The 7,962-nt window shown below is 57.2% G+C and overlaps 1 protein-coding gene across 1 annotated transcript in view; it reads left to right on the top strand.

Annotated features, from left to right (window-relative positions):
* Nucleotides 1-7,962, top strand: part of LOC104983318 (tubulin beta-2A chain-like) — a gene marked incomplete at its 3' end in the record, with an annotated part of 27,425 nt that overhangs the window by 8,299 nt on the left and 11,164 nt on the right. The window contains exons 5-12 of the mRNA XM_010832756.1: nucleotides 980-1,027; nucleotides 1,810-1,880; nucleotides 2,759-2,914; nucleotides 3,112-3,176; nucleotides 3,279-3,425; nucleotides 3,779-3,889; nucleotides 4,067-4,246; nucleotides 4,495-4,640. Coding sequence (XP_010831058.1) covers nucleotides 980-1,027; nucleotides 1,810-1,880; nucleotides 2,759-2,914; nucleotides 3,112-3,176; nucleotides 3,279-3,425; nucleotides 3,779-3,889; nucleotides 4,067-4,246; nucleotides 4,495-4,640 — 924 coding nt within the window. The remainder of the gene's footprint in view (nucleotides 1-979; nucleotides 1,028-1,809; nucleotides 1,881-2,758; nucleotides 2,915-3,111; nucleotides 3,177-3,278; nucleotides 3,426-3,778; nucleotides 3,890-4,066; nucleotides 4,247-4,494; nucleotides 4,641-7,962) is intronic.

Genomic DNA, 7,962 nt, shown 5'->3' with positions numbered 1-7,962 from the left:
CTCTGCGCGGCTGTGGTGCCCACACGTCCACTGAGTCCATGGACCCCGGAGGCCACCCCAAGGAGGGCCACTTGCCAACTCCAGCCCCTCCCAATCCCAAAATGAGTTCTTCTTGTGGCAGAGAAGGGCCCCGTGTCAATGCACCTCTCAGATCCCCAGACCGGCTTCCACAAGGCTGTGCCCCATGCAGGCACCCCTTTAACAGCCCAGTCTTCACTGCCCATCTGCCTGACCTCAGGGCCAGGCCATTGCCCACAACCTATGAGTCATTGAAAGCCCAAACACAGAAGCAAATAGCTTGCATTCCAGTCCCCTGAGCTGACTGCTTTCTACCTCCTTCAATAAGGGTGGCTGCTCTCCAGGCAGTATGCCAGCTGCAAACCGGGCCGCTCTCCTGGTCAATAGAGCGGTTTCTGCAGCAAAACCCAGGCAGCTGCAGGGCCCAGGGGCTCCTCAAATGTTCCAGAACTGGTCCACCTCCAGAAGACTGAAGGCCCTCAAGGTGGGGGGACCGACAGGGGCTCCTGTGGGACCCCCGACTTCAGAGAGCGCCACAGGAAGACCTTCATTCTGATCCCATTGGTGTCTGCTTTATTTATCCACTAACAACTGCTCCCAGATTTGAACCCCACTGGACTTACCCCGGAGCCTCATGGATCTTGGCTATCTGCGCCTTTGCCTTGACTATCCCCCTCGGTGGCATCCCTGAGCCAGCTCAGGGCAGCCTGAATTCAAGCTTGGCTCAGTTCAAGCTCCATCCTAACACGCTGCCTTCACTTCACTCATTACAGACAGCCACCACCCAGGGACCGCCCAGGGACAGACAGTCGCCTGTTACTCTGCATTTTCTTAGGCATCCAGGGAGCGGGCTCCTCGGGAGCTGGGGCCATCATTTCAAAATTCTTGGTGACTTTGACCTCCAATAGCTAACAGCAGCATGGCTCCAGTTCCACGCCCTAGCTGACCTGTGGCCCCCTAGGAACCACAGGTTCATCACCCGCACCCGGTCACCTCCTCTTACATTTCTGTGAGTCGGGGCACTCGAGCAAATGCCACTGCTGGCACCAACTGTGAAGCCTCTGGGCCAACCGTGAGGTCAGAGGCAATGGTCTCCAGGACTAGTCTTACTTCTGATACCAGCTGCAAGGGCAGAGGTCCCTAAGACGGTTCTTAGGCTGGACGGTTCACTGGGAGGACTCGCAGGACTGGCTGAATGCTGTTGCACTCACAGTTCTGTTTGTTTACAGGGAAAGGATGCAGACTGAAATCAGCCGAGGAGAGAGGGCCAAGGGCCGAGCTGGAGAAGGACCTGGCGCCGTCTCTGTGGTCGTCCCATGGGGTCGGGACACGCATCCACGCGTGACAACGGGCACGGAGGACGGCCGGCCCGGGCACTCGCCTGAGTCCTGCGCTCAGAGCGCCTCTTGGGCACATTTGAGGATGGCCCTGCCCACACACCCGACCCCATCATACCCTCACCACATGCTGCAGGTCTCCTTTCGCACTAAGTTCAATCACTTGCCCTCAGGGAGACCCTGGGGGAGAGGCTGGAAGCGGGCCTGGAGCAGCTGGGGCAGGAAACTCAGACAGCCTAGGATCTGGGACGTGGAGCCAGGTTTGGGCCATACGACCTCTTGGTTCTACAAGGGTTCCCCTCGGCAGGGTGTGGCCAACACAGGGAAGACCAGGCCTGCACATGGAACAGACTTGTCACTCCGCTGGTCTTATTTACTGGCCCTTATCTAATCTTTAACCAAACGGCCTTCTTTTATCAGCAGGACACTGTTAACCTCTGATTTCGGTTCCCAGGCTCTAGACGACCGGAGAGCTCTCTGTGGCCGTCTTTATGGGACTCAAGCACACCACAGCTACGAGCCGACGTGCAGAATCAGGCCGCAGGAACAGGCTTCGACCTTCCTTCTTTTCCAGGTTCTCAAGAAGCTTTGGAACAAGAGACTAAGGGATCTGCGGACTTGTCTGGTGATCCAGCGGCTAAGACTGCAGGCTCCCAGTGCAGGGGGCCCAGGTTCGGTCCCTAGTCAGGGAAGCAAATCCCACAGGCCACAACCAAGAGTTCCCATGCTGCAGCTAAGACCTGGTGCAGCACCAAATAAAATGATTTTAAGGGAGAGACTAAGGGCTCTGGTGGCTCTCACGTGAACACCTGTGTCTGGAGCCACTCAGTCGAGGGCCAGAAGCTCACACCTTCCACACACTCTGCTTCAGGACGCGACCAGCACAGAGGACAATCTCACCAGACATTCACGTCATCACCAGAGACTCCAGGGACTCAGCCAACGGCCCTCCACAGCTGGCCGGCACTGGGCGTGGTCCCGGCTGACCACAGGGGCCCTGGAGCAGAGGTCAGGAGTAACGAGCGTGCGGGCGTTCTCATACATGTCTGCACCACCGCGGAAGCACTTCCTGCAAACTGAGAGATCATCACATCGCCACTGCCCTTCTGACTCTGCCCTTGAAATAGGCCTCAGGCCTGATATCTCAGAGTCTTCTCAACAGCTCCCTTCCTGTGTTTTCCTCCCTAATTTACCTAGAATATTTGTTAAAATAACATTCCTGAGCACCCCTCTGGTGAAAGCCCCAGTCTCTAAGACCCTCTAACAGCATCGGTTTAGGAACTAGCTCAGCAGATGACAACAGGGCCAACAAGAAACTGGAAGTCCACCCAGCCCTGAAAACCAATCAACCCATGTCAACCTCACACTGACCGTAACTCATCCCTCGGAGCGTCTGACCACAGACTGGATCCGTATGAAACAGCAGGAGTGACGGCCAGGTCTTCACAGCTGCCCATGTCTTACCAAACATCGGCTGGCTCCCTGCACGGGCCGCAGGCTGAAACAAGCGCTCAGGTGAAGACTGTACCCTTGACGGTTCGGGCTGCCGGGCTGCTAACGTCAGAGAACACTTTCCTGCTGCAGCCAGCTGATTTTACACTGGCTTGCTCTCCCTGCCTTGCTCCCTGGAGTGGTCCCAGCTCTGGCCGCTGCCCCCAGAGGTGACCGTCCATCCGCTGAGATGCTGACGCTCAGCCCTGCCTGGGGGCCCAGCCTCCCGAGCAACCGCAGCTGTGCCCCTCTCCTCTTCCTCCAGGGCCCCTCCCAGCTTCCCAGCCTGTCTCCCTGACATGGCTCCGCAGAAGCTGCTGGAGGAGCAGGGTGGCAGCTGCGGGCCTGTCTGCGGCTCCCTGCCTGTCTGCCCACACTGCCACTGTTCCAAGGACAGGAGAGGAAGGGAAGGGCCATCGTGCTGACACCTAGGATGCCAGACCATCACGTGCTTCTTTCTCTGTCTCCAGTTTTGGGAAGTCATCAGCGATGAGCATGGCATCGACCCCACTGGCAGTTACCATGGAGACAGTGACTTGCAGCTGGAGAGAATCAACGTGTACTACAACGAGGCTGCTGGTGAGGACTGCCGCGTGCTCGGCCCCCTCTCCTGTGTTCCGTTCTCTGGCAGCCCCAGTGTAGCAGGAACACACACACACACACACACACACACACACGACAAAGAAATGTTCCCTGCATGCGTTTAAAGTCAGCTGCTCAGAAATACCCTCAGAGTCCCTGAAGTTCCCTGCATTCGGGTCATGACCAGGCAGGCCCTCACCTCCCTTTGTAGAGCAGAAACCTCCTCTAATCTGCTCTTTGCGTCTTGCTGGAATTTTCTGGGATGAGCTCTGCCCAGAGAGGCGTGGAGAGCAGGGCGTTGTCTGATTGCTCTGCAAGCACCAGGTCTGAGTCCTGCTGTGTCCCCGCAGGTAACAAGTATGTGCCTCGGGCCATCCTGGTGGACCTGGAGCCGGGCACCATGGACTCCGTCAGGTCTGGACCCTTTGGCCAGATCTTCAGGCCTGACAACTTCGTGTTTGGTACGTAGGGGTGATGCGTGGGCCCTGGCTCAGTGGGTCCTCTTCTTCCTGACCCCGTGGGGGTCACTGCTGAGTGCCTGGGGGAGGCTGTGTGTCCACAGAGGCCTCGAGTCCCGGGCTCACTGTACCTGGTCCATGGGCTGTCAGCCCTCTGGCCCCTGTCCACACGACTCAAAGGCCAGGGTCAGCCTGCAGAGGCTGCCGCAGCCCTCCCACTGCAGAGCAGCCCAGAGCAGGAGGGCAGAGAACAAAGAGTGAAGGAAAGCTTCCAGCAGCAGTTCACAGGCCACCGGTCATTTCGGAGGATCCGTGACAACAGGCAAGCCCTTCATGAAGGCGAGGCCAAAGGCGCAGGTTGTGAGCAGAAGCTGAGCCGGCCCTCTGACCACGGGCGCCTCTAGCCTTCCACCTGCTTCAGCTGATTTAAGGGTTTTAAGTACTGAACAAAGGCCTGAGCACACTGGCGGTGAGCACGGGGCCCTTCCTGCAGGAGCAGGTCCGGGCTCAGGCAGTCGTGTAACGCCGTCCCCTGGAGTCCCAGCTCCAGGAGCAGCGAGGCAGGGAGGGCGCGGTGCCTCCCACAAAGACAGCCTCACGTGAGGCAGCAGAGCGAGGCGGCCGCCAGGAGGCTGACGCGGCCGGAGCACAGGCTCGTTACAGCTCCCGACCAGAGCCATCGACCCAGGGGCCCCCGCACCCGAACAGGAAAGGGCCCGGCGTCGTGGGCCCTGGGTCCAGGGAGAGCGTGGACGTGCTTGTCCAGTGAAGCGCGCTCCTGGGCAGCGTGAAAATGGCAAGGTCCGACGAGCACGAGGAGCAGGGCCCAGCTCAGGGGCCGAACCAGGACCCCGGGCTCCGCGGCTCACGCCACCCGGCGGGGGGATCCTAATGAGCATCCCTGCAGCTGACACCGTCCCTCAGGCCCCCTCACACGCCCCTCTGGAAGGACGACCAGCCAAGGACACGCTGGGGACTTAAGAACCCAGCTTCCCAGACTCAGCCTCCCTGATAGCTCAGTTGGTAAAGAATCTGCCTGCAATGCAGGAGTCCCTGGTTCCATTTCTGGGCCGGGAAGATCCACTGCAGAAGGGATGGGCTACCCATTCCACTATTCTTGGGCTTCCCTTGTGGCTCAGCTGGTAAAGAATCCACCTGCAATGTGGGAGACCTGGGTTCGATCCCTGGGTCAGGAAGATCCCCTGAAGAAGGCAAAGGCTACCCACTCCAGGATTCTGGCCTAGAGAGTTCCATGGACTCTATAGTCCATGTGGTCGCAAAAGTTGGACATGACTGAGCCACTTACCCTGACTCGGGGCGGGGGAAGCCCCGGTGAGGGGCTCTCAGACCCCGGGCGGAACTCAGCTTCCTTCCTTCCCCGCTCAGGCCCCACTGCCTGGGATCAGCCCCCAACAAACTTCCACTCAAATCCTCGTTGCAGGCCCAGAAACAAATCCAGTCTCCTACAGTCAGTTAGCCTCCAACAAAAGAGGAAAGAATATACGACGGAGTCAGGACAGTCTCTTCAGCAGGTGGTTCTGGGAAAGCTTGGCTGCTGCTGCTGCTGCTAAGCTGCTTCAGTCGCGTCCGACTGTGTGCGACCCCACGGACGGCAGCCCACCAGGCTCCCCCGTCCCTGGGATTCTCCAGGCAAGAACACTGGAGTGGGTTGCCATTGCCTTCTCCAATGCATGAAGGTGAAAACTGAAAGTCAAGTTGCTCACTCATGTCTGACTCTTAGCGACCCCATGGACTGCAGCCCACCAGGCTCCTCTGTCCATGGGATTTTCCAGGCAAGAGTACTGGAGTGGGGTGCCATTGCCTTCTCCAGGGAAAGCTTGGCAACTGTGTGTAAATCAATGAAGTCAGCACAAGCCCTCACATCACTCACCAGGTAAACTCAAAACGGCTTACAGGCTCAAATGTGAGACACGACACCATAAAACTCCTAGACGAGAACACAGGCAAACATTCTCTGATGTAAATCGTAGAAATATTTTCTTAGGTCTCCCAAGGCAATAGAAATGAAAGCAAAAACAGACAAATAGGACCTAATCAAGCTTAAAAGCTTTTTCACAGCAAAGGAACCCATAAACAAAATGAAAAGACAATCTACAGACTGGAAGAAAATATATGCAAATAATATAATTGACAAGGGGTTAATTTCCAAAATATATAATCTCTCTTATAGCTCAACATCAAAAAAACAAACAGCAAAAAATACAACTCAATAAAAAAATGGGCAGAAAATCTAAAGAGACATTTCTCCAAAGAAGGTATACAGATGGCCAACAGGCACAGGAAAAGATGCTTAACATCATTAATTACTAGAAAAATGCAAGAGGTATCACCTCTCACCGGTCAGAATGGCATCATCAAAAAGTCTACAAATAGTAAATGCCGGAGAGGCTGTGGAGAAAAGGGAAATCCTGTACCCTCCTGATAGGAATGTAAATTGGTGCAGCCGCTACAGAAAACAGCTCGCTATACACCTGAAGTTATGCTGTAAATCACTGACACTTCAATAAATAAACTACATATTTTAAAAGAGCATATTATAATTAAACACTAACACAATCCTCACCTCAGGCCCAGGGGACTGACCTCAGACCCAAGGGGAGGCAGAGTGTGTGACACGCTGCTCCTGGCCCAGAGAGGTGGCCTCCGTGACACGCTCACGACGTCGAGCAGGGCACGGCAGGCCCTCTGCCCAGGGCTGTGCACAGCTGACCATCCCGGCCGCTCCATCCCCAGCTCAGGGCCCTCGCAGCCCCCCAGGAGGTCATCTGTGCGGTTCCTCGAAGTCCTGGCTCTGAGCTCCCTATTGGCCAGAGGCCGTTCTGGGCTCCAAGGTGCCTGCCGACCCCGCCACGAGGCCCCCAGCATGGCAGCCTGCAGAAGGTCTCCATGGAGGCTTCTGCCACCAGCTGGAGAAAATTCCCCCCTTGGGGGGCTCTCGTGATTAGGGAAGGCCTGCCCTTCCTCAAGTCAGGTGAGCTCCTGATTTCAAGGGGAACTGATCCGGGCCCTTCACGACACCTGCGGAGTCCCTTCACGCTGCACTGACATTGGTGCTCCATTGAACAACTGGGCACAGGTGTGTGCAGTCCAGGCCGGCGACCCCTGGGCCTTAGAGTTCTGCCTGCCTCCAGCGGGCAGCTGGGGAATGAGCGCACGTGGCCTCTGGATGCTCTGGTTCCGACACCCGGACCTGTGCTCCGAGGATGTGGTTTTCTGTTTACCTGCTGCGTGGCTTTGGGCAAGCCTTCGTCTCTCTGGGCCTTAGTCCGTTCAGGACAGGCTCCGTGGCCTGTCAGGAGTCCCGCACGGGGCCAAGACAGGCCAGCGTATGGGCGCCTTTCACTGTGCATGTTGGATTTTCAGACCCCTGTGACCACAGGGGTTGGTGCCTCTCTGGGGTCCTGCTTGGAGGAGTTAACCCACTTGCTCCTCAGAGTAAGGCCGCCCTTGACTGGTATTAAGATATCTCCTGGGCCCCGACTTTCGTGAGCGCTGGGGACTGTGTGCTCAAGTCAGTGGAAGAGTCCCAACAGGTGGGAAAAGTGAAGAAGGAAGCTGAGTCACCCTTGCAACTTCCCTCGTCTGGCTCCGACTCCGCGGTTTAAGTCTGCAAGTGCAGAAGTCGGAATGGACATTTCTGCCTCCCGAAGAAAGGCTGGGCTGGGAGCAGCAGCAGCGCTGCAGGGGGAGGCCCGGCTCACACTCACTGCTGAGCTTCCCGGTCCTGCTTTCCCAGCCCGTCCTCCCGGCCCGGCAGTGAGGCTGGACAGCAGGTCTGGACCCGAGCGAGCACTGTCTCCGCTGGACCTGCAGCTGACTTGTGGGCTGCCGTGCCCCCCACCAGGGCCAGCCTCGGCCTGCACCCCAGCCTCGCTTCATTCCTCTGACCTCGGTCCCGGCATCTCAGTTCAGTTCAGTTCAGTCGCTCAGTATGTCCAACTCTTTGTGACCCCATGAATCGCAGCACGCCAGACCTCCCTGTCCATCACCAACTCCCAGAGTTCATTCAAACTCATGTCCATCGAGTCAGTGATGCCATCCAACCATCTCATCCT

The sequence above is a fragment of the Bison bison genome, unplaced genomic scaffold (assembly GCF_000754665.1).
Source record: "Bison bison bison isolate TAMUID 2011002044 unplaced genomic scaffold, Bison_UMD1.0 scf7180017862188, whole genome shotgun sequence".
In the NCBI taxonomy this organism is placed as follows: Eukaryota; Metazoa; Chordata; class Mammalia; order Artiodactyla; family Bovidae; genus Bison; species Bison bison.
Note: the sequence above shows the minus strand (reverse complement) of the source record. Positions and strands in the feature narration are given on the sequence as shown.